This window comes from Setaria italica, chromosome VI, assembly GCF_000263155.2.
Source record: "Setaria italica strain Yugu1 chromosome VI, Setaria_italica_v2.0, whole genome shotgun sequence".
NCBI classification, from domain to species: Eukaryota; Viridiplantae; Streptophyta; class Magnoliopsida; order Poales; family Poaceae; genus Setaria; species Setaria italica.
Window position 1 is genome coordinate 5,277,643 of NC_028455.1, and position 23,358 is coordinate 5,301,000.

A 23,358-nucleotide genomic window follows, 5' to 3' on the forward strand; every position below is an offset into this window, starting at 1 on the left:
AAACTTGTTCTCTACATTTATCACCTGCATGCGAGCCCTTAATTAGCATTACATCAGGATCCAAAAATACTGTTAAGGTCATTCTCAATGCAAAGTTTCATATTTATGTTTCTAAGAGTGCCACATAAGCAAGAATTTATTTAATTCATAGATGAAATAACCCACACAATGCATAGTTTCATCTTTTGTTATTTCCAAGGCTATATGCAAGACATAAAGATCTTGAAAACAGTGTACATATGGTTTCATCCCCATGAAACCGTTTTCTTTTCTCACCTCATAAATAGTGTGTCATGCTATCAACATTGCGTACTCCCTCCGTATCGCAATTAGAAGTCGTTTAGGACAGGATTACGCTTACCAAGGAGTGCCAAAGAGTGATTAATTAGGGGGGAGTTTTCCTTCTTTGCCCTTATTAAATAGGACTGCGGGTGTCTCCTATACAACAATTCCTCATAGTCTGAGTGGTAAGCGATCCGCGGACCGAGGCTGGAGGTCCAGCGTTCGAATCCCTTGGCCACACTATTTTTTTGGACGCTCGCGGGAATTTGCATGGCGCTGTGCACGTTGCCGCGTGTGTAGACTTTTTCGTTCACTCTTTGTTTCGCGTGGGCGCGTTTTTTTGTTCGTTTGGCGCTCAGCGCTCAGCAGGACAGCAGGTCGAACGGTTCGGCTGCCTGCAGTATTAAAACGCCAGCATCGGTTCGACTGCCTGGAGTACTACTGCCTTGCCTTGCTTGTTCATCTAGCCATGGCTTAGCTTCTTCTCTTTCTACCAACTCCTTCCACAGCAATCCGTACGGCGCAATGGCTCATGTCCTCCATGGCTTTGATCTGAACGTTCGTATGGAGGAAGATGACGACGGCAATCTCCCCTTCAATCTCAACGAGCCTATACTGGAGGACCACAACAACAATGGTAACGTGCTGATTCATTCTCACTCATTTTTTTCATTTATTTTTTGATATTCACAGCATGTTTGTGTGGTGGTCTCAACGTTCCGGCATCAGAAGATGACGTTCCCAACGACGTGTTTGATCTCCAAGAGCAACAAGACGACGACGCCAACGACTTGTTCAATCTGGACGAGGCAGAAGATCGCCACGACGGTAAATGCATCACTTCGACGTATCCGTTCGTTGCTTGTTCATATTATTTCGGTTCTCATTATTGTTTCTTTTTTTTTACAGTACTGGATTTGAACTTACCACTTGATGAGTTCGGTGCAATTGATTTTGACTTTGTACAAAATCTTGCTGGTAACTATTTTTTTTTGTCACAATCACATTCTTCTACTAGATCATGCTCATGATGCTACTCCATGAAAGTGTTTGTTTTTTCCCTATAATTAGAACATGCCTTGAATGTGTTTGTTTTTTTCCTAAAAATACAACATGCCATGTCTAGTTACTCCATGAATGTGTTTATTTTTTCCCTATAATTAGAACATGCCGTGAGTAAGTATTGCATGAATTTGTTTGTTTTTTCTCCTATGAAGCATGAACATGCAGAACATGCTTTTTTTTCTCCTATAATTAGAACATGCCGTGAGTAAGCTTCAACATGCATTTTTCTTTTAACAGAACATGATGTGGACAACCCAACCGTGGAAGAACAAGTTCAACCACCCAACCGAAGGGTCCGAAGGAAAGAAATGAGTGAAGAGCTCCGAAAACAATTTTATCAAGCTTTGTTGTGTAAAAGCAATGATGGTATACTGCATCTGAAAGATACTGCATCTGTTGCTGCTCAATTTGACCTTAACATTCGGATAGTTCAGCGTGTTTGGAACCGAGGTAAAACACAACTTAGAAACTCTATTCCGGTTGTGGTTGATAGTCTAAAGAAGGGTAGAGTTGGCCGTAAAGCAATCCCTGTTGATTTGGACGCATTGAGAAACATTCCTCTAAAGGAAAGAATGACTATAGAGGATGTGTGCGCCAAACTAAACTTGAGCAAATGGAAGATTCAAAGGTATTTGAAAAAAGGATTGATTAGGCGCCACTCTAGTAGCATCAAACCATATCTCACTCAAGCTAACAAGAGGTCTAGGTTACAGTGGTGTGTTGACATGGTTAACAGGGAATTGCTTGATGATCCAAGGTTCAAGGAGTTGTTTGACTTTGTGTTCATTGATGAGAAATGGTTTTACCTATCTCAAAAATCTGAAAAATATTATTTGCTACCCGAAGAAGATGATCCCCATCGGACTTGTAAGAATAAGAACTACATCCCTAGGCTCATGTTCTTGTGTGTTTGCGCTCGGCCAAGGTTTAGGGATGGGAATTGTATTTTTGATGGTAGGATTGGTTGTTTTCCACTTGTTCGTTATGAACCGGCTCAAAGAGGTAATGAGAGAACCGGCCGTGTCCGTGGAGACTTGGTTATGAAGCCCATTACTTCGATCACTAGAGAAGTGATTAGAGATTTTATGATCAACCAAGTGTTGCCTGCCATTCGAGCTAAGTGGCCAAGAGAAGATGTGGGCAAACCAATCTTCATTCAACAGGACAATGCACCTTCCCACTTGAAATTGGATGATCTAGATTTTTGTGAGGCCGTTAAGCTAGGAGGATTTGATATTCGCCTAATATGTCAACCACCAAACTCTCCGGATTTCAACATTCTTGACTTGGGTTTTTTTCGAGCTATACAAGCAATTCAATATAAGAAGAATGCAAAAACAATAGAGGCTCTAGTTCCTGCCGTGCAAGAGGTAATTTGCTCAAATTGATCACACATGTTTCAATGTTTTCTTCCACAAAAAAATTGCTCATTCATTCATTTCTTGCACACTTGTTTTGTAGGCATTCATGGAGTACTCGACACGCAAAACAAACCGAATATTTCTAACACTACAAGGTGTTTTGATGGAAGCTATGAAGAAGAAAGGTTGCAACAACTTCAAGATACCTCACATGAAAAAAGAAACATTGGAAAGAGAAGAACGTCTGCCAACTTCCATCCCTTGTGATCCATCATTGCTACATGAAGCTGAGGCTACTCTTGCTGCATGAAAAAATTAGAATGATGCTAGTTAGCTTAAGTAGTAGAGTCATTCTCTTGTAACAATTAATTAGAACTAAATTTAGCCTGTGCTACTCTTGCTGCATGTAACAATCAAACCATATCTTACCGATGCTTTGGCATCATCCTTTCTGGGCAACAACCAACCGTAATGCTCGATGAAAAGGTCGCAGTCCACCTCGACGCGGCCGGCAATGGCGTCACTCATGTAGTCCGCGTGGACGAGACCGCAGCGACGGCATGGCCTGAACCGCGAGTGTGCACGATTCCATGCTTCGCGGTCCTCATGGACAAGACCGCAGCGACCGCAAAGAAAAGCGCCCGGCGGCAAGGAATCCGGCATGATGGAGTCCGTCGCGATGGAGTCGGGCGCCATCTGCAAGTCCGGCATGGAGTCCGTCGTGATGGAGTTCAGCATGGTGGAGTCGGACGCCATCTGCAACTCCGGCGTGATGGAGTCCGGCACCGCCTCCATCTGCGAGTCCGGCACCACCTCCATCTCCAAGTCCGGCGTGACGACCTCCTCCGGTTCCTGCGACTCCGGCGCGATGACCTCCAGCGACTCCGGCGCGATGACCTCCAGCGACTCCAGCGCGATCTCCTGTGACTCCTCCGCAGCGAACGTCGGACTCTGCGGCGAGGCACACCCGCGCCGCCAGACTCCACAGCGAGCACCACCAGCGCCGCCGAACTCCATGGTCGAGCGTGAGACAGCACCTGCGCGATGGCGGCGCCCTAAAGCCTAAGCCACGGATGAGCGTGAGACAGCGAGTAAGCGATGGCGGCGTGCTGGGCGAGTCGAAGCGAGAGACGAGCGGTGTTTACTGCTTGACGCGAGAGACGGCGGCAGCTGAACGGGCTGGATGCGACTGGAAGCGAGGCAATGAATAAATGACGTCTGGGAAACCGGGAGGCAAACGAAGCGGCGCATGCGCATGCAGGGGCAAATGCGTCAACAATCAGCCCCGTCGCCCAGAGCGACTTCCTTTGGCAAAAATGCTTCCACGCCCAGAACGACTTGTAAAAGCTATACGGAGAGAGTATGTGACACCTCATTTATTATTGGTGAAACTTCCATTGAGAATGATCTTAATTACCCACCCATCATGTGCATAAATATATATGTATATATCACTATACAACAACTGCAACTGTAAGCTAGTGGAGGGGCCTGAACTCGATGCCATGAAGGATGAGGCCGCGCTTGGGGTACCATCCCAACGCCTCGAAGCTCGCCACCACCTCCTGCGGCTCCGGCTCGCCGCCGGTGGCCGTGCTCGGCAGCCGCCCCATCTCCATCTCCCACCACCCGTCCTCCCTCCTCCTCGGCCGCCGCACCTGCCCGTCCTCACCGCCGCCGCCGCCGCCCCTGAACTTGCGCGCCTCGGCGTCGTCGGGCCGGAGGCACACGGCGTGGCGCGCCGCCGCGGCCATGCTGCCGCCCAGGGACACCGACGTCTCCTGGTCCAGGAAGCTGAGCCCGCGGTGCTGCCCCTCCGGCGCGGTGTCGTAGATCAGGTACGCCGCGTAGGGCGTCGCCGGCGTCAGCGCCGCCGTCGGGAGCCGCCCGTAGATGTCCAGGCACGTGCACTCCACCAGCTCCGCCACCTCCCCGAACCTGCCGCCACCACCATGGACAGATGGTTTATTAGTTATTTAATTCGTCTCCGGAGTAGAATCCAATCCAAATCGTGCCAAACGCAAAAAAGCTACGCTACGCAAGGCGCAGGCGCACGAACAAACAGTTCGTCCGCCGCACTTCGCTCTCGACGACGAGGAATTGCTTGGCCCTTTTGTACTCCAACAACAGTGACAGCCTGAAGAAAAATCAGCTGCCAAACATATGGGGCCACGGCAGAGTAGACTAGTGAGGGCAGTGGCCACACGCGGGCACGCCATGTAATTTCTACATAGTTTTTCTCCGCCGTGGTTGAAAAGCTTTCCGGTCGAGCAAGCTTTTCTAACAGTCGCTAACTCAGCTAGAAAGTGGTTAAAATCACGAGCTCAATAATTGCGTTTTTTAAGAGAAATATCACCTAGGTAATTCAGAGGTTTAGGTAGAATTCTCATCGTCACGGATGGTATGATGCAGGGAAATTATATTTAAGCGTGAGAGATTTAATCAAGGATTATGTAAGAATAAGAAGGATTAATTAGCAGCCGAACCTTGAGAGCGGGTGCGGGGTGAATCTCCAGCTGAACTCGCCGTCGTCCCACGGCAGGCTGAGCCTGCGGGCCGACAGCGCGTAGCACCTGGCGCCGGTGGCCCTGTCCAGCCACACCCAGCACCCGCCGTCGTCGTCCCCGACGGCGACGGCGCTGGCGGCGTCGCAGAGGCCGAGGTAGGCGTCCTTCTTCTTCTTCCTCTTCTTCTCGGCGCCCGGCAGCAGGAAGGAGCCGTCGTCGGTGGGGATGAAGCGCTGCCAGACGTGGTCCGAGTCCGCGGCGGCGCGGAAGGCCGGCGAGACGGCCGCGCAGCGGGAGGCGTCGCGCGGGGAGGTGAGCGCGATGGCCAGCGCCAGGCACTCCTCCGGCAGGTCGCACACCCGGGTCTCCTGCTCCTGCTGCTGCCTCCCCTCCGCCGCCGCCGCCGCTGCCATCGCTCTTGGCTCCGACGCGCGCGTAACTACAAGGTCGACAGCGAAGCGTACTGGTGGCGTCTCGCCGTCTCTGCTGGTCCTGTGCTGTGTACTGCCGGCCCGGCATGGCATCCTAGACGGCGAGAGGTTTATGTATAGCGGTGGGCACATATGCGTGGTCCCATGGCGCGGGTCTGACCGGTGACAGCGACGGCCGGCGAGGTGGCCACCGCACTATTCGTCAAGCGGTCGTTTGTCTCATGCATAAATGACCGCGGGTGGCGCGGCGGAAGATTATTACCCCAACCCGACCCCGCCGCGCCGGCGACTGTTCCTGCGCGTGCGGCCGCGTACGGTGTACGCCACTTGTACACGAAGTAGTAGGAGAGTATACACAGCAGTATTAGGGGGTATTTGATACACCCTACTAAAATTTAGCACCTATCACATCGAATGTTTGATACTAATTAGGAGTATTAAACATAGACTAATTACAAAACTAATTGCACAGATGGAGTCTAATTCGCGAGACGAATCTATTAGGTCTAATTAGTCCATGATTTGACAACGTGGTACTACAGTAACCATTTTGCTAATGATGGATTAATTAGACTTAATAGATTCGTCTCGCGAATTAGCAAAGGGTTCTGCAATTAGTTTTATAATTAGCTCATGTTTAATCCTCCTAATTAGCATCCGAACATCCGATGTGACACTGTTAAAGTTTAGCACCTAGTATCCAATGTATGCGTGGTGGCGGTCATGGTGAGATGGTGACGTGGTCGACGGCGGCTGGTCAGAAATAATCATATAATACTCCTCCATGGCGATCCCGGTCTACTACGTGCACTGTGCCGTGGGGTGGGGGTAATCAGGGTTATTTGGATACCAGTGCTAAACTTTAGCAGTGTCACATCGAATGTTCGGATGCTAATTAGGAGGATTAAATATGAGCTAATTATAAAACTAATTGCAGAACCCTGTGCTAATTCGCGGGACGAATCTATTAAGCATAATTAATCCATCATTAGCAAATGGTTACTGTAGCACCACATTGTCAAATTATGGACTAATTAGGTTTAATAGATTTGTCTCGCGAATTAGACTCCATCTGTGCAATTAGTTTTGTAATTAGCCTATGTTTCATACTCATAATTAGCATCCAAACATCCGATATGACAGGTGCTAAACTTTAGCAGTGGATATCCAAATGGGACCTTACCCTGCTACTAGCGGCGATGGCGATGGCTATGTGAGGAGCTGTCGGCACTCTTGGATGTTCGTGCTGGTAAGATGCACACGTATATCAAAATTCAAACTTTATACCATCTTTAATCAATAATTTAACCCATATTTTTAATTTTTTTTAATGATAACTTAAAATGGTTCGATTTTCAATTAAATTTACTCTGCAATAATTATAAATATATAACCATAAATAATATAAAATAAAATAAATAAATAATCGAGATGTAATTTAGTACGTGCATTAGTTATCAATTGCCCGATCGCTGCTCGATAGGCAACCCAACCAGACGGGTCGGTACCGACACGACAGGTGCATTAGTTATCAGCCTTCTTGCGTCGACGTGGGCAGCGTGTCGCGCGCCGCAGCAGGCACGGCCACAGGTCGACATCCATCTCAAGTAGGGTCCTTCGACGACGTGCAACAAGTTGAGCTGTGCCCCGGTCGGTCGGATTAGTCGCCACGTGTGACCAATCAAGTCAGCGCATGCAGCTGTTGTCTGGAATAAAGTCACGGTCTTGCTACAGGGTCTGCATAGGGTGTTTGATACCATGCTAAAGTTTAGCATAGGTTACATAGGATGTTTGATGCTAATTAGGAGTATTAAATATAGGTTAATTACAAAATTAATTACACAGATGGAGTCTAATTCGCGAGACAAATCTATTAAGCCTAATTAGTCCATGATTTGACAATGTATTGCTACAGTAACCATTTGCTAATGATGCATTAATTAGGCTTAATAAATTCATCTCGCGAAATAGCATAGAGGTTCTGCAATTAGTTTTATAATTAGCTCATATTTAGTCTTCTTAATTAGCATCCGAACATCCGATGTGGCATTGCTAAAGTTTAGCACCTTGTATCCAAGCACCTCTGAATCGTAGTGCCTTCATGCCAAGAAAACCTTCACCGACGAGATGTTTCCACTGATCGTCTAAGGAACCAGCTCATGCCATCATCCTATGGGATATTAATTGGTCTGTCATGTGCAAAAGAAATCAATTAGCATGATGATTCCATTCCATTCCATATATATTATATACTAATATACTTCCTCCGTCCTAAATTACTATTTATTTTGACTTTTCTAGGTACATAACTTTTACTACGTATTAAACATGCATACATCTAGATCTATAGCAAAAGTTATATGTATGTAGAAAAACTAAAACGAATAGTAATTTGGAAACGTTGACCTATCGAGTTGTTTGCTATGTCAACCTTGTTGAACCGACCAGATCAACCACCTAAAGGGTTGGAGACAGTTAACGAACGCATCGACTTGTGTATAAGATACATGCAGATCCGGGTTGGACTCTGTAAAAAGAGTTTGGAAGATCATACAGATACCAGCAGCAAAGGTCTTAGGAGTGACGGCAGCATGGGCTGAAAAAAAATGTAGCGTTCCATCGCCGGGTTCGGTCGGGCATCGTCGTTGTTGGCCAAAGTCACGCACAGATCTTGAGATCAATGCCGTGAGGGCACCGACGACGTGTGTTTAACGAGGAAACGGAACAGGAGCACAGGATCTCGGCTCGTTCACAACGATGGATGTATGAGCGAGCGTGCGTGCGTGCGTGGCTGGAGTTGATGAACTCCAAGACAGGACTCCCGGCACAGCAGCGGTTTCAACTTTGAAGACGACAAAGCGACCAAGCTCTTAATGGCCCTCGAGTTCAGGTCTGATTTTGGTGGAGCCGCCAACCTGAATTTTTTATTTTAGTATGTTGCAAAAATATATATCCTAACAAAAAATTACAAATCTATACCTATACCCCGTTTGAAACGGCTATAGCCAAACGAAACGGCAGAAGTTTACATTGTAGCAAACTTACAGCCGGTTGTTCCTCCTCTGAACAGTACACTTTCAAAAAATTATAACTAATTCATATAAACTCGGATGGAGATAAACTTTATATAAAAATTATAGATCTCGTCACTTTATAATTCAAATTTTTTTATTTGATATGCTCAAATATTCAACACAAGTTTCAGATCTAAAATTCAAAATTTAGATTTGAAACTGAGCAGCACATATTTAAAAATCATAACTAATTCATGTGAACTCGGATATAGATAAGTTTTATATAAATATTGTGGCTATTGAGGAAATTTATAACTTTGTAGTTCAAACTGTTTCCATTTGGTGTCATCTTGGTGCTCAAATAATCGACACAAGTTTCAAATCTAAAATTAATTTTAGTCTGAACTTGTGTCGATTATTTGAGCACCAAGATGATACTAAATGAAAAAAGTTTAAACTAAAAAGTTGTAGATCTCATCGAGATCTAAAATTTTTATATAAAGTTTATCTCCATCCAAATTTATATGAATTAGTTATAAATTTTTGAAAGTGTACTGCCCAGAGGAGGGAACGTTCGTTGCTACAATACACCTTCCGCTATTTCAAACGGCGACATAGGTATAGATTTATAATTTTTTTATTAGGACGTATATTTTTACAAAATACTAAAATAAAAAAAAAATTCCGCCAACCTCGATCGATGGGCTCCTTTTTATTGGAGCCCACACCAATCTCGGTCCACAATCTCCGGAAGAAGAAAAGAGCAACCAACAAAAGGTCCGTTTCAGGCCTGCAGCAAGATACATAATGCTGCTAGCATCGGGGTTCGGGATTTCTATCAATTTTCCGAAAGAAATTATTCAACGCATCTTGCGTTACGTCATATGAAAAGTATAATTAATCTAAAAAACCACAAAAGTGCAATTTTGGAGCTTGGACGAAGAGAAACCTTTTTTACGTCAAACTACCGACAAATCTTTGAAAACAATTTTTCACAACTTGAAAACCAAACAAATTGCACGCCTGAAAATAGATGGGATCAAGTCTAAATAAATGGGATTGAGATTGCATGATCGTTTGCCAACTACACTAACAATCCGTTCGACATTTCCTTTGGGAAGGAGGGAGCACGTGCACGTGAGGATCAACTTATTCCCTCCCACAAAGAAAATGAGAATTCTCTTAACCAAACACCCGAGTACCATGCGATGACGCGACACACAAGTTAATGAACGCATCATTAACCTGTAAAAGACGCATGCTGATGCGGGTTGGACTACGTAAAGATGGAGATTAATCGAATATGCCAACAATAAGCAAAGGTCCTAGGAGCGAGTGACGGGCACGATTGGGCCATGGTCGTTGGCCACAGCCACACACACAAGGTCCTAACGACGAAATTGGAGCAGGATCTAGGCTCGTTCACAACGGAATTGGACTAGCAACACTCTATTGGGCTGGGCCACAAGGCTCCCAATGGGCCCTCGAATTCAGGTCCAGCCAGCGCAACGTGGAATCAGATCCTACTTCTGAAAGAAAAAGAGTCCTGACGAGACAGAGTTTCTGAAATACGGATCAAATCTGGACTCTGGTCTGCCTGCATTGGTCGCGTGAGGTTTAGGGCATTAAAAAGGCCCCCAAATTCATTCACGCCGAGTTGATACTATAGAATAGAATCAAGCCCCCCGGGACCGGGAGAGTCAAAGATTTGCCGGTAAGATAAGATTAATTATCGCTCATCAGTTTGTAAGCCGCCACAACGTAGTAGTTTCTGTTTACGGCTGTTCTCCGTCCTCTAGTCAGGAAGGATCTGGTAACTTTGCTGCCGAGATTTGCACTGCTGCTGCTTTGAATTTTTCTTTTCTTTACTGATTGTGATAGGTTCGTGGGATCACTAGGTGCATGAACTAGCGGGTTTACACCTTGTTCTTACGGTGAAAAATAGATCCTTACATCTAAACAGAGACATCCGAGAGGGAGGGAGAGAGAGAGAGTGAGATCACAACCATCAATCTTGGTGCTTGAGGTCGCCATGGTGGTGAAGGTGATGGTAGCGTTGATGACGAGGGCGGCGGCGGCGGCGTAGCGAGGTGTCGACGGAGCTTCCTGCTGCTGACAGCGCAAGTTAGATCGGGTCTAGAGTCGTGTCAGTGGGTCTGGTGGGTACGGTGTTCTTTAGCGTGTGTGCCCCCAGCCCCCACATTCTTTTCCGCTTATTTCTTACATTCATATACGCGGAGGCATTCACATTCTAAGCGCTTACAACATTCACATTCTCACAAAGTGATAGCAAATAAAACTCTTTTTGTCTGAAGGCAAGACCAACACACTTATTATTAAACTTGATTTTACATTGTCCATAATTGAAGTGACAAGCAAAACCATCATTGTCTAAGTGCGATGCACTTATTAAATTTCTACGCAAAAAGGGTACATAGAGAATATCTCTTAGATGAAGTACAAAACTATCTACTAATTCTAATGGGAGTTCTCTATGGCTTCGACTTCAGCTTCGACACCATTTGCTATTTTAATGCTTCTTTCTCCTCTTTGCAGGGTCCTCCTCGTATGGAATCCCTGTAATGAATTTGCAACATAAATAGTTGCACCTGAATCAATCCACCAAGTAGATTTTGCATAACGTAATATAAGAACTCATCTACGAATGTAATAAGGTCCTCACCTTTCTTACATAGAAATCTTAGGAATTCTACACAATCCTTCTGGTAGTGTCCCTTTTTCTTGCACCACTTGCAAGTGTCCTTGTCCACCACCTCTTCATGGTTTAATCTTTGATGGTGATCATTTAGTGGAGCCTTTCCATGTGCCTTAGAAGAAGAGGTATTATCCCACTGAAGTTTCCCTTGTGGCTTAAAATTACTGCTTTGATAATTCCTCTTCTTATTCTGCTTCACGTAGTTGATAGAATCACCACATGCGTCTTTTATTCTATCCTCTTCTTGCACACACATGGAAATCAGCTTCTCAATACCCCACTTTTCTGGATGTGAGTTGTAATTAACAACAAAAGCCTCAAACTCCTTGGGTAGGGAGGCAAAGATCAAATAGAGTACAAACTCATCTTTGAACTCCATATCCATAGCCTTGAGCTTGGAAGCCATGTTGCTCATTCTCAATATGTGTTTCCTTATTCCACCACCAGTATACTTTTCAGTAACAAGCCTCTTAATAAGAGTACTTGCATAAGCCTTTGAAGAGCTAGTAAACAGACTCTCCACCTTTCTAAGGTACTCTCTAGCGGTGGTACACTCTGGGATTGCTCCCCTTATAGCCTCCGAAATGGAGATCTTAATCACCATCATGCACTTTCTGTTTGATTGGTCCCACTTCGCACGATCAAGGTCGTACTGCATTCTAGTTGGTGCATGATCACACACTTTAACATTAAAATCTTCTTCGCTCTCATTTTCACCCCTCACGGGGTGCTCAGGAGCTATGGGACAGGGATCAGTCAGTGCTAGATCAATGTCCGACAGCGCAAGCGCTATCTCAATCTTCTCTCGCCATGAGCCATAATTCCCTCCATTGAGAGGCTCTATGGATGAGATATAACTAAAAATATTGCCTGAAAACAAAAATTCAGAAAAATTTAAGTTAATTCAACATTGGTCAAATTTAAACATAAAACTTCTAAATATTAATTCTATATCACCATTGGCTAGAAATAGAATCAATAACGATAAAACAAAAATTACTACTATAATAATATTATCAAAAACGTGGGTCAGTAGATAAAATTATTATAATCAGAAAATACTTATTTTCTAATTAAATTTCGCGTTGGTCCAATTTAATCAGAAAAATAGACTAAAAACTTCAACTTAATGCATAAATTGGCAAAACAATGCTAACAATTCAAATTATCTTAAATTTAAGACAGCGGAAGCTTAAACTTAATTGTGAATTTTACCCACAGGAAAACTCCTGAAAACTAATTTTATTTCAGCCATCAATCAATTTCCAGAAAATTGCTAAAATAACTGGAAAAAGAAAAAGACAGGGGCTCAATCTTCTCTGCTCTTTCGGCCTGAGCGCGGAAACGGCCTGCCTGCGGCCCAGCGAACGCCGGCGCAATGTGGCCCATCTAACGGCCCAGCTGACCAGAGCTTGCCCGGGCCTCAAACTTTACTGTGCTGCCGGCCCGCGCGTGAATGCGGCCCGGCCTGCCTCGCACTCTCGCCCGCGGCGCCCTCCCTGGCGATATCGGGCGAAAAAAACGCCGCGCGCCGTCTCCTCCCGGAATCCTAGCGCCATTTCTCCCTCTCAGCGCCGCAATCCTGCGAGAGTAGCGCCTAGCGGCGGAGCCGATGGGGCGGGCGAGCGCCGGCGAGCGGCGCGGCGCCCGGCCCGAGGCTTCCCCTCGGCAGGCCCGTCCGTGGCGGGTGACGGCGCCGCCGCAGCTCCCCTCCGCCGGCAGGTGTCCTCAAAGACGGCGCCGCCGCCGGTCCTCTCGCCGGCGCGCGCGCTCGCCCTAGGGTGAGCGCGCCGCCGTCGAGCGGACTAGCGTCGGTGCCTTGGGCACCCCGCCGGCGGCGGCTTCCTTCTTCCCGGAGCGCGGAGCGGATCCGGTAAGCTTCCCCTAACCCCTTTCTTCTTTCTATCTTCCCGGAACGGATCCGGTCTAGGGTTAGGGTTTCTTTCTTTTCGCGTTCTCTTCTTTCTTCCCCTTCGGTTAGGGTTTGAATTTCTTTTCTGATTCGTTCATCTCCTTCTAATTTCTTACTGACCCCGACTAGATCTACACCATAGTTTGGCTCTGGTACCATTGGTAGGTTTGTGGGATCACTAGGTGCATGAACTAGCGGGTTTACAACTTATTCTTATGGTGAAAAACAGATACTTAGATCTAAACAGAGACATCTGAGAGAGAGAGAGAGAGAGAGAGAGAGAGAGAGAGAGAGAGAGAGAGAGGGTCACAACCATCGGTCTTGGTGCTTGTGCTCGCCATGGCGGTGAAGGTGACGGTGGCGTTGACGACGAGGGCGGCGGCGGCACGGCGAGGTGTCGGCGGAGCTTCCCGCCGCTGACAGCGCAAGTTAGATCGGGTCTAGGGTTGTGTCGGTGGGTCTGGCGTTCTTTGGCGTGTGTGCCCCCGACCCCACCTCTCTTTTTATAGCGGGGGCCCGTCAACCATATCCGGTTGTGCGCCCCGATCAGGGCGCGAATCAAGGACTCCGACTCGGTCGTTGGACCGAGCCGGACGAGATCAAACTAACAGATTGATGCTGGCCGGTTCGGTTCTTGCTCTATATTTGCAGAATCAGAACATTACTTCTCTGTTGATTTGTTAGAGCCAATCGAGTCTGGGGATTTTCTTTTACACGTTACAATATTGCTGCTGCTCCTACATAAACTTGTTTTCTTTATAATATCCAGTACAAAAACTTGTCGATGGAGTACTTTTAGTTCACAATGCCTCTGTTCTCTACTTCCGTTGTTACTCGTAGTGGTGTTAATAATGTATTTTAGTGAACCTCTACTTACGATTCTGAAATTTAATTAGCCTGTGGCATCAGTTGAGGATTAGTGTCCTATAATGAGTCAGAACTTACTCTATGTTCCACCATGCAGGCTTGCTAAACTCGTTGTGAAAGAACCAGGCAACAAGGATATGGCGAGCCATGATGAAGGGAAGAATTATGATGGGTTTAGTAGTTGTATAGTTGGTTGGAAGTGTCATGGGTTTGGTAGCTCTATAGTTGGTGGCGGGCAACTAGAAACAAAGATAGGGACAATCATCGAGCATCGGCGTGTTTGATTTAATTTGATGAATGGGTTGGCTCATCTTCTCGCTCTATTTTTTGTAATGGGTTTGGTTTAATGTAATGAGTTGATCCATCACGATTTATTGACTCTTCCCTCACAAGCCAATATTTAGTAACAGATGATGGATGAATTTATCGTGCTACAATTCATGGGACGAAGGTCCCACCTCATTTAGGATGCTGGTTTGTCAAGCCAAACACCTTATAGAAGCATAAACAAGGAAGCGATAAATCTTGTAATGTTGGTGGCTTTTTCTTTGATTAGGGATGGAGCTATGCACCTGGAGCCTTATATGAAAACCATGATCGCGGAAAACTAGAAATCCATGCGACTCAGGAGAGAGCAGAACCCGCCGAGCATGACGACTGTTGCCCAGAGGAAGGCCAGAGTGCCGACAGCGTTGCCCGCCCGCTCCAAGAAGGCAACGCAAAACATGATCAGATCCATCCTTTTCAGCATCCTGCTCACCTCGTAGGCACTGATTTTCCTTGGCCGCTCCTCACTGCTCTCTATCGGCTGCACATCGCCACCGGCAGCGTCCACAAGCAGTAGGATCTACTGAGATGGCAATCGGGCCGCCGGTGGCAGGTGTCGTCGGCATTGTTGGTGTTTCCTGCACGGTTGCCTGTCAACAACCCCTAAGTTCCTAACTATATTTAGCAGCACCAGCCTTCTTGCCTAGCAACATCTGATGCAGGTGCTTAATGGAGTAACTGCTTAAACTAAACATGATGAAAGTACTCCCTCCGTTCCAAATTGTAGGTCATTTTGATTTTTCTAGACATACATTATATCTTCGTGCATAATAATATGTACCTACAATTTGGGAACGGAGGGAAGAAGTACTATAACCACATCCTATATATAATAAAAAATATAGCCACATGATAAGAAGTATAATACATATTGGGGAAGATTGCATAAACACCCTATATATAAATCAGTCATTACTGGTGAAAAACGCGGCTTTAGCCCCGGTTGGACAGAACCATAGATCCTGAAAATCCAACCGGGACTAAAAAGTTTCAAAAACAATAAAAAATGGGCCCCTCGCGCCGGCCGCCCGCACTGCCGCCGGCCGACCACCCGCACTGCCTCTGCTCGCATCGGAGTTGTCCGCCGCCCACCTGAAAGAAAGGGAGAGGAGGAGGAGGGAGGAAGAGTTAGCGCCGGAGAGTTAGCATCCGCGAGATAAAGAAAGGGAGAGGAGGAGATAAGGTGGAGAGAGAAGGGGGTGGGGGGCGCGTGAGAAGGTCCCGGTTGGAAATTTCAACCGGAACAAAAGACCCCCTTTTTGTCCTGGTTGGAATTTCCAACCGGGATTAAATCTAATTTGTCCCGGTTGGAATTACCAACCGGGATAAAAGGGGGGGCCTTTTGTGCCGGTTGGAATTTCCAACCGGGACAAAAGATGCCAGATTTTTTTAACCGTTACCAACCGGGACTAAAGCCTATCTCGTCGGTGCCTCATTTTTAACCCGGCACTTTAGTCCCGGATCCAAAAGTCAACCAGGATAAAAGCACCTGGATGGAATGTCAGTTCTCTACCAATGCATGTTTTGACCTTCCCATAAGTCCATTTAATTTTGTGGCAAAAACCCCCACCTCCATTTGTTCATGATGTCTCAGTGGTCTTAAATCTCCACTATTCTGATATATCCTCCTACATGTTAGTTTGCAATACTTACAAGTCTAAAGATGCAGGTTATGGATGACCGACTTAAAAGGTGTACAGAACCAAAACAGGGCTTGGATGTGAATGGTATTTGCATCGAGGGCGTTTATTTTAATTTGCTTACCATGTGAAATGGGTAGCACAGTTTTGCGCAAACTTGAGTGAGTAGTGGAGCATCTGAGCCCCATGTTCATCGTCATCGTATGACGAACCCACCAGCCTGCTCGCACGTTTTTAGAGGCCGCGCGGCTCAATCGAGTCGTGACCTTGGGAGTATCGGTCCCATGCAAGTCAATTGCGTGTATGTGGATGGATTGCTCCTAGATTACTGTACTAAGTCAAGTCAAAAACAAATGTGAGAGAAATTTGCAAAAACCCCGCTAAAATTTGTCCTCGTTTGACTTCCCCAACTTTGCCTACGTGACTTAACGATGCAGACTCTTTGTTTACGACTTGACTTGGTACAGCTGCTGGATGATAGCTCACACCTAGTAGCTTTTAATTAAGTACGGCATGATGTGTTTATATAATTCATTATTCTTTATAGTTTAGGATTTTGCTACCATCATCACCGCTTCATAATATTTGGCTGGTTCTCCACATTTTAGTTTACGTATTTAATTAGATTTGTAACTGTAAAATGTTTTGAGAACCTTGAGAGCTCACATACATGGAGTTGCTCTAGTGGTCTTTTCTGTTCAGTTGGGTTGTTTGGGTCTTTCTCTTGGGTGGGGCTCTCTTGGGTCTTTTCTAGTTCTGTTGGAGTTTCGCTGAACAATTTAGTCCAATCTGCAAACAAATAATTTAACATGACGAATGAAATTAGACTACAAAGTGAACAAAATAAATAAACACACAACAAATTGTTCTATACTACAACGAACAAGTAATGTGCATATCTTGAACAGATTAGTCTACATGTCGAAGAGACTATATTCAAAATTGAACAAACAAGTCCAATATATTGTCCAATTTAATCTACGAAACGAACAAATTATTTTACATGCCACACATTGCAAACAAATAAAACCCATATTAAACAAAAAAAAAGTTCCACGTTGGGAACAATGACTTTTTACAATATGAATTCTGAGATGAAAAAAATTCCATATAGAAGAATGAGTATGATTATAAGTAAAAAACATACAAAATAAAATGAGAAGTAAATAATAGAAAATGAACAATATAAGAAAAGAGAAGGAAAGGTAAAGAACGAAGAAAAAGGAGAAGGAAAGAAAAAAAAAACGTTGCAATTGGCTGTCGTTGGGCCAGCTTTCATTGCTTGCTCTCTCGCTCGCATGCGCACGCTTCGTCGTGCATGGCCGGCCACGGGCCGACTGTCTCTGTTACGTCTTCCGCCTAGCATGGACCGAAGATATTATTGGGCCGGTTCACTTCACCAGTCCGTCCGCTGGTGCGTCCGTCCTTCAAGCCGTCGTGAGGCACAGGCAGGGCGCGACCGCACAAAGTTTTTTTTAGAGCATGCATGAGTGTCAAAAAAATAGAATATAAAAAAATAGTTTTAGTACCTTGAAGAAAGTTATTGGGAGTAGAATAAACCCCTCCAACACTTTTCTACTTTCAGAAAAGAAGTGTGACCAGAGACCATATTACTTTCAGAAATTAGCACTCTTTTAGGGGATATTTGATCCTGTAACTAAAGTTTAGTCCGTGTCACATCGAATATTCGGAGACTAATTAGGAGAACTAAATATGAGTTAATTATAAAACTAATTGCACAAATGGAGGCTAAATGGCGAGACGAATCTATTAAATCTAATTAATAACCATTTGTTAATGATAGACTAATTAGGGTTAATAGATTCATCTCGCCGTTTAGTCTCCATCTGTGCAATGAGTTTTGTAAATAATCAATGTTTAATGCTCCTAATTAGTATCTAAACATTTGATGTGATAGGGAAGTTTAGCCCGGGGATCAAACACCCTCTTAGAGTTGCGTGAATGTTTTAGCGCCATGATTTCATCTTTTTTTTCGGGTAGTCAGAAAACATGATTCAAGTCTATGTCTTGACTCGCCACGTTTTCCAATTTTTTAATAAGAAAATTTTTTGCCACCGCGCATTACCCAACCGCACTTATGGCTATGGACCATGGTTTCTTCAGGCAAGTTCTTGCATTTTCTGGAGGCAAGTCAAGAAGGACCGAGAACATTGGGGCCTTGTTTAGTTAGCAAATTTGGGAGGTGCAAAATTACAGTGCCAGCACTGTAGCACACTGTAGCGTTTCGTTTGTATTTGTGAATTATTGTCCAAATATTGACTAATTAGGCTCAAAAGATTCGTCTCGCAAAGTACAACAAAACTATGCAATTAGTTTTTAATTTCGTCTACATTTAGTACTCCATGCATGTACCGCAAGTTTGATGTGATGAGGAATCTTCTTTTTGCATAGTGTCAAAGTTGGGAGTTGGGAGGTAACTAAACATGGCCTGGATTATGGTGGTTGGCATGTAATGGGTACATGTCACTATGTCAGCACGTGCTTGTTACAACTATTTATTGAAATCCCCAAACAAGAACAAAATCACACGAGACCCAAGCAACTATTTGCGCACATAGAACAAAGAGCTTCAAAACTTTTACCAACAGCTGCATAGTGTAGATTGTACCTGCTGTGTGCCATAAGTGTTTCAAATTTCAACAGGCTTCTGGCTTGGCATTCGCAGTATTGTCCAGATAAAATAGTTGAAAACCAAACCAATAATCCCCAATGCATCACAAATCGTAAAAACTACAGTTACATTTCCATGTGCTACAGCTTACAGATTTCCTGGTGCAGCATTTCTGCAAGAAATGTTAAGATTATGCCTGTTTCCACCATCAGAGATTTAGCCTAAGCCTTTCAAGAATACAAAAGCCGTATAATAAAAAATGGCTAATAAACTTGCCTAGAACTATTGCAAAACGTCCAGTTCATTTGGTGTTTTGCTTGCAGTGACTTAACTTTCAATGGCTTAAAAACGAGGTTACAGATATGGCATGACACATTTTGCTCCAGTGCACCCTCATGTTGTATGTAGTTCGTAGAAGTGTTTACCACTACCAACTCAGTTTTTCATCACTGCAGTTTGCATCAAAATTGCCTATCGCACAGGCAAGGTGTCCTACCCAACCTTGTGCAATAATCATCTCCTGCTATTGGCTGTTTGAGCCTTATTGAGGTCTGCAAGCTCCTCAATCAGCTTCCTCTCATCACTGCTTAGACGTTTTGGAATCTCAACCTGGACACGCACCAGCTGGTCTCCACGAGCATTGGACTTCCCAAGAAGTGGGACACCTTTCTTGGACATCACCAGAGTTGTGCCTGGCTGAGTCCCTGAGGGTATCTTAAGGTCAACCATTCCATCAACAGTGGGGACTTTGACGGTTGTCCCAAGGATTGCATCAATGTAAGAAACCTTGCATGTGTAGAGAATGTTTGTCCCGTCTCTCTTAAGAACAGGATCAGAGAGAACATCAATGAAGACATAAAGGTCCCCAGGAGGGCCTCCTCTCCGGCCAGCATTACCCTCAGACCGGACCCTCAGCCTGCTTCCAGAATCCACTCCAGCAGGAACCTTTAGACTGATCCTCTTTGTCCTTCGCACTCGGCCATCACCCCCACATGTGTTGCAAGGAGTGGAGAATTCACCAGTGCCGCCACAAGTATTGCAGGTGGACACTTGCTGGAATATTCCAAGTGGTGTTCTTGTGGAGGAGACCACCTGGCCCTGGCCTCCACAAGTTTTACATGTCGTTGGCTTTGTACCCGGCTTGGCACCACTTCCATCACAGGTGTTACAGCCTTCCAGTCTGGTTATCTCAATCTCTTTCTCTACACCAAACACCGCTTCCTTGAAATTGAGGACCAGATTGTAGGTCTCATCATCACCTTGCATTGGTCTGTTCCGAGCAGCACGGCCACCGCCCATGCCACCCATCCCACCAAACCCTTCAAACAGTGACTCAAAGAGATCGAATGGGTTTGAGTAATCCTACAGGAAACATAATTGATATGATTAAAATAATTCAATGATCCTGCTGATCAAATTCAGATATAGAAACCATTTAGGAACACTTACTCCTGTTCCCATGCCAGCACCCTTCAGACCTGCTTCTCCATATTTATCATAGATCGATCGCTTCTCATCATCAGACAAAACCTACAACAGCCATCCTTGCTATGTAAGCTTAAAGAAATGTGTAATCCTACTACCAAAAATGGAATTTTGGGAGTTGAGTATAACCAGTGGGACCAACCTCATAAGCATTGCTGATGTCCTTGAACTTTTGTTCAGCCCCAGGATCTCTAAAACAAAATAAGAGATAAGTACATGAGAAAGAGGTTTAATGTAAGAAACAAATAAGTATCAAGAGTCATGAACAATTGGCTATAAGTGGCTGAAAAGCAACAAAATGATGATTGTAGCTGAAAAGTGTCCTGTGTCTCGATAGCCAACTTACTTGTTCACATCAGGATGATAGCTCCTAGCAAGTTTCCGATAGGCTGGAAAATAAAAGGATTCAGGACCAACACGCAAGATAAACAATATAACATCATGTATGTCTATTTCAGTATCAGGTACTACAGACCATGATGCTTTCAAATTACAAAAACTTCTTAATGGTCAGCCTCGTAGTTGATATTTTCATACAAACAAGTAATAAAAAGCTAACAATGCCAGCTAATCAGATGCAATAAAATGACACCAAGGACATCAGATTTTGAAGCTTCAAATGAACCAAGGGGTGTTACATGCTATGATAATCTTAAATTATACGAAATAGTAACAATTCACAGCATTTGCATGGCTTACCCCACTTTGGGGCCTATTATGAGTTTGGTCTCCTTTTCTCAATTTGCCCCAGTACCCCTAGTGTGTCCAAAATGTTTGCACCAGTGCCCCTATTTTGTTCTCAAAGCAGTGGCAATTGTGCAAAATAAAAACAGAGGGAAAACTAATAGTTAAGCCTCGAAGTGGGGCCAACCATGCAATTTTATCTAACAATTCAGCCTGTTGAAGTACTGCATTATACTTCCGAGTACAAAGAAACAACCATAAAGTCCAATTAGGCCTAGATTACACCAAGGAATACTTATTTACTTTGCATGAAAGTACCTTTGAAGTCAAATTTACACATGCCATCATTATGTTCTCAAACTAAATATTTCAAGAGTCAATGGCAGTTAAAGTTTCAAAAGTTTGAGTCTTGTCCAAAGCATTCATATATTTAAGACCAGAGCGAGTACTTTACAAGTGATACACATCTAAAATCAGTATTGGTTTTTATTTCTGTAAGTGTACTATATTATTGGAGCAGCATTAAAAATGGAAGTTTGGAAGATGGACTTCGAATAAATCTAGGTTCTGACAATTGCAAGGATTTGTATGGCATATTACATGATAACAACAACCAAATAAAAAACTAGGTAATAAATTCCTCTTAACACATAACTAACAAATAAACAGGAATCAAGCGAAAACATTCACAGCATGAGCAACCAGATACAAGATACTAACCGCTCTTGATTTCAGATTTACTAGCATTTCTCGAGACACCAAGTATGGAATAGAAATCCTGCCATTTGGATATTTAAATCCATATCAGAATGGAAGACATTTTTAAGAAATAACATAAGCAAAGCAGAAAGACAAAAGAATAGCTCACAGCTTCAGCTCTGACAACAAAACGCGACCCCCTTTTCTGGCGACATCTTGACGATGGTACATGGTTTAGCCGTTCAGAAGAGGTCTGTGAATGCAAACTATAACTAGATGACACCAGGTGTTTACCTCTGCCTCTTATACTGCACAAACAGAGACAGTAAAAACAAACTTAGTTTACTGAGAAATTTATGTGAATGGTATAATACATTTTTTACATTCTTAAAATATTGTGTCGTTACAAGTTATAGGATTGTTGAGATGGTATAGAAATACATCTTGCTTAATTCCCTCTACCTTATTTGTTGTATGTTACATTTTACTATTTTAGCCAGCTCAATCAATCTCTTTGTTCATGGTTGATAAAAATTGAGGTGGTGGTTTAGAGAAAAACAGATTTATCAAGGTAGCAAGGGACAAAGGTTTAACAGAGGATACTGCATAGCACAAAAGGTTGCTTGGCCTACTTTGAGTCAGTGCGAAAAATTGATTATATGGCAAGAATTGATAATAACCGTGGAAGCTTAGAAACAAACTGCGGTGGCAACAATGTCTGAAACAGACTACAGGTTCCACCACGGAACTCCTAAAGCGAATTGCACACTACCTACCAAATAATATCCCAACTGTGCACACACATACCCAGTTTTTGGTGACAGGAATCTCGCATCAGCAGCATAGGCAACCCTTGCCACCACAGGTGACGCGGGTAGGACCCGAGGCTTTTCACCGAGCTGAGGAACCAAGGCGCCGCTGAACTGTACCAGCGCCATGTAATGTCTCCTAAGTCAACCACAGGGCTTCAATCTTGCGCGTACCTACCAACTGCAACATCACAGAAGCAGAGTCAAGGGCTTTGCTGCATTAGGTATTCCAGGAATATATACAAGTATATACAAATTAAACAGAGGACTGCCGCATAACAAACTATCCCTGGCTTCTAATCAGGAAACATTAGTTAATAGTTACAATTCAGAACCCAGGAAATAACGAGGGCTCATTTGTAAGCCGCGAAACCAAACCCAATATTCGGCATGCCACCACGCAGGGGCGGACCACCAGATGATTTTTGCACAAGATATCGAAGTTAATAGGTGTCGTAAATATACATAATACGTGTAACCGGGTCAGATCCGAATGAATACGTGTAGCCTAGTTTAGGGTTCGGGGCGCTCCGTTGGGAACAGCAGGAAGGGGGGAGAGGGGGGCCGGGGCGTACCTGGTGGGGCGCTCGTCGCCGGCGGAGACGTGTCGAAGGGCGTCGCCGCTTGCCCAGTCGAGCGCCGCCAGGAAGGGGAGGCCACGAGAGAGGTAGGCAGGCAGAGGGATAAGAGAGGCAGAGCCAGAGAGAGAGAGCTGAACGGCAGGGGAGGCAAAAAAAAAATGAGGAGCTGTTCTGGAAAAGTACAGACGGTTCTGCTCACACTTTGCTGAGGGGAATGGCCAAACGGGCCGCCCTAGACCGACGGCCCAGAACGGCACAGGTGGAGCGGGCGGCCGATCGCTGAGATATGGGGCTTCTTGCTTCTTGAATCGGAAGCGCATGAATTAGCCCACGTAAGTTATAAGCC

At 44.7% G+C, this 23,358-nt stretch overlaps 3 protein-coding genes and 1 long non-coding RNA gene across 4 annotated transcripts; 1 reads left to right on the plus strand and 3 right to left on the minus strand.

Moving 5' to 3' along the window:
* Window positions 1-4,062: 4,062 nt before the first annotated feature.
* Window positions 4,063-5,813, minus strand: LOC101754642 (F-box protein PP2-B10). The gene is made up of 2 exons (XM_014805399.2): window positions 5,195-5,813; window positions 4,063-4,646 (listed from the first exon to the last, which is right to left on the minus strand). The coding sequence occupies exons 1-2, from the start codon at window positions 5,776-5,778 to the stop codon at window positions 4,187-4,189; spliced, it is 1,044 nt and encodes a 347-aa protein (XP_014660885.2). The 5' UTR covers window positions 5,779-5,813; the 3' UTR covers window positions 4,063-4,186.
* Window positions 5,814-10,980: 5,167 nt separating this feature from the next.
* LOC101755057 lies at window positions 10,981-14,244 on the minus strand. The gene is made up of 3 exons (XM_022827446.1): window positions 13,602-14,244; window positions 11,344-12,246; window positions 10,981-11,237 (listed from the first exon to the last, which is right to left on the minus strand). The coding sequence occupies exons 1-3, from the start codon at window positions 13,627-13,629 to the stop codon at window positions 11,191-11,193; spliced, it is 978 nt and encodes a 325-aa protein (XP_022683181.1). The 5' UTR covers window positions 13,630-14,244; the 3' UTR covers window positions 10,981-11,190.
* Window positions 12,578-14,577, plus strand: LOC111257592. Its single transcript, XR_002678117.1, has 2 exons — window positions 12,578-13,249; window positions 14,253-14,577. It is a non-coding gene; the product is annotated as an uncharacterized LOC111257592 (long non-coding RNA).
* Window positions 14,578-18,826: 4,249 nt separating this feature from the next.
* On the minus strand, window positions 18,827-23,165 carry LOC101754513 (chaperone protein dnaJ A7A, chloroplastic). The gene is made up of 8 exons (XM_004972800.4): window positions 23,007-23,165; window positions 22,430-22,612; window positions 21,792-21,930; window positions 21,644-21,701; window positions 20,586-20,628; window positions 20,382-20,430; window positions 20,204-20,284; window positions 18,827-20,116 (listed from the first exon to the last, which is right to left on the minus strand). The coding sequence occupies exons 2-8, from the start codon at window positions 22,558-22,560 to the stop codon at window positions 19,268-19,270; spliced, it is 1,350 nt and encodes a 449-aa protein (XP_004972857.1). The 5' UTR covers window positions 22,561-22,612; window positions 23,007-23,165; the 3' UTR covers window positions 18,827-19,267.
* Between the last annotated feature and the right edge of the window lie 193 nt (window positions 23,166-23,358).